General features: G+C 36.4%; 1 protein-coding gene across 1 annotated transcript; it reads left to right on the top strand.

Moving 5' to 3' along the window:
• The first annotated feature begins 212 nt into the window (after window positions 1-212).
• On the top strand, window positions 213-1227 carry ND-13B (NADH dehydrogenase (ubiquinone) subunit ND-13B). The gene is made up of 3 exons (XM_011316293.1): window positions 213-323; window positions 553-714; window positions 878-1227. Exons 1-3 carry the CDS (start codon window positions 303-305, stop codon window positions 1049-1051), a joined length of 357 nt encoding a protein of 118 aa, XP_011314595.1. The 5' UTR covers window positions 213-302; the 3' UTR covers window positions 1052-1227.
• Window positions 1228-1891: the final 664 nt, after the last annotated feature.

The raw sequence follows: 1891 nt of genomic DNA on the forward strand, positions 1-1891 counted from the left end.
TCTCAATGGAATAATTTTCATCGAGAGTTTCTCATGCTCCGTTCCAATAAGAAAGTGCTCTTCATGTAATTAATTAGTCGCGTAAATAAGTGAACGCTTTAAAAAGATTGTAATATATTCTCACCGTCGTTATGGATGAAAAACTGAGAATCCGAATTAAAAATTGTAATTTTGAAGGGTAAGAGGTAGAGGATAACGTAGGAATCTGATGTTTCAGTAGAAATAAATACGAGTGATCCGGGGAGGACGGATTATCGTCCAATCTAGTCTTCTGGCAATATTTTCGTACTGTTTCGCGAATAATGGCAGCTCCCAAGAAACTGGTAACGTTTGAATAAACATTCTTCTGCAGCATGACATTAAAGTAGTTAACGTCTGGGATAATTATTCTTCTTATGCTCTTATAGAATGAAATCGTTGAGAAAACATAACCTATCCGACTCTGACGATCATGATTTGTTTACATAATGAATTCGATCAGTGGATGTTTGACTTTCGCCATGAAGAGAGAGCTGATAATGGTGTTAATTATTATTTATGTTTCATGTTCAGACAACAATGTTGACAGGGCTGAGAGTGGCTCAGGCTCCTCATCGTTCACTTGATCATCTTTACTCGAAAATTCTCAGAGCATTGCAGAAACTACCCACGACCTACCCTTACAGGATGCAGACTGAGAAAGTCATCAAAGATCGAACTGAGATTCTCCTTTGTGTGAGTTTGTAAAAAATGCAGTTAAAGAATTGAAATGATTTATTGAAATCTATCGCTGCTTCCTGTAAAATGTTCCTGTTTGTGTAAAAATGAAAAAATTATCTGGATAAATTTCAATTGACTTTAAATTAAGTCAATGCTTACGAATTAATTTCGGTTACAGACAGAGGACATCCCAACTATAGAAGAGAAAATCGGCTGTGGTCAAGTGGAGGAGCTCATCGTCCAGGCTGAGAATGAATTAATATTAGCTCGTAAAATGTCAGTGTGGAAGCCCTGGGAGCCCCTCGTCTCCGAGGCTCCAGAGAACCAGTGGACGTGGCCACCAACAAAGTAATTCACGTCCCACATTGTAGACTAGAAACAATATTATTCAAAACTAATTGTGCAAATAAAATTATGGAATAATCCATCGTGAAATTACCTCAGTACTTCCGGTTTAATCAGTGAGTGTCTAATGAAAATGATTAATGAGTAAGATGATTAGTTCATATTAAAATGAATGAAAATGCATTCTACCAGAAGTTGTAGGAAATTCGCTGATGTTTCAATCCAAATAATCCATACATACCCCATCCTCATCATTAAATAATTTTTCATAATTGATAATTTTTCAACTGAAAATGAATATCCAGAAAAATTTGGAATTGAAAGGAAACATTTACGGACTTGTTTCAGTTTTCAGTGAATTTCATGAAATTTCTCATGCAATTATCCATTTTCACTTATTCGTATTGTTCAATTTTTATCTTAAATGAGGATTTTTTGATAAATTTTCTCACCAGTAGTTATTGTTGCGAACGGTGTGGTCAACGAAGATAGCCACCGGCTGTTGTACTCTCGCCAAGTGCTTACCTTATTACAGCATTATTACTCGGAGGACGAAACTATTAAAAGAGCATCTGCCGCATCTCACAATTTTTCACCATAACTCTCGCCAGCCCCAGCAACTATAATCAAAACAACCTAGAGGCATGCCATTCACTGTCAGACCGAGGCGATGGCGGGATTATCGATGTGGGGGGTTGTGCTCACCTCATTCGCTAATAAAAAATACTTGGAATTTTATTAAAATTGAAATTCGTCATCGTTTGTCGGCGACGAAGAATGCCTACAGGATATTCCATGAAATTCAATTGAATTAAAAAACTGCAATCTCAACATTCAAATACTATAA

Source organism: Fopius arisanus, unplaced genomic scaffold (assembly GCF_000806365.1).
Source record: "Fopius arisanus strain USDA-PBARC FA_bdor unplaced genomic scaffold, ASM80636v1 scaffold00006, whole genome shotgun sequence".
Lineage (NCBI taxonomy): Eukaryota > Metazoa > Arthropoda > Insecta > Hymenoptera > Braconidae > Fopius > Fopius arisanus.

Excerpts from the sequence above, each read along its gene's own strand:
- ND-13B (XM_011316293.1), top strand. The coding sequence starts at position 303 with ATGGCAGCTCCCAAGAAACTG. Across the intron at positions 324-552 it reads TGGCAGCTCCCAAGAAACTG|ACAACAATGTTGACAGGGCT; the intron begins GTAACGTTTGAA and ends TTTCATGTTCAG. Across the intron at positions 715-877 it reads GAACTGAGATTCTCCTTTGT|ACAGAGGACATCCCAACTAT; the intron begins GTGAGTTTGTAA and ends TTTCGGTTACAG.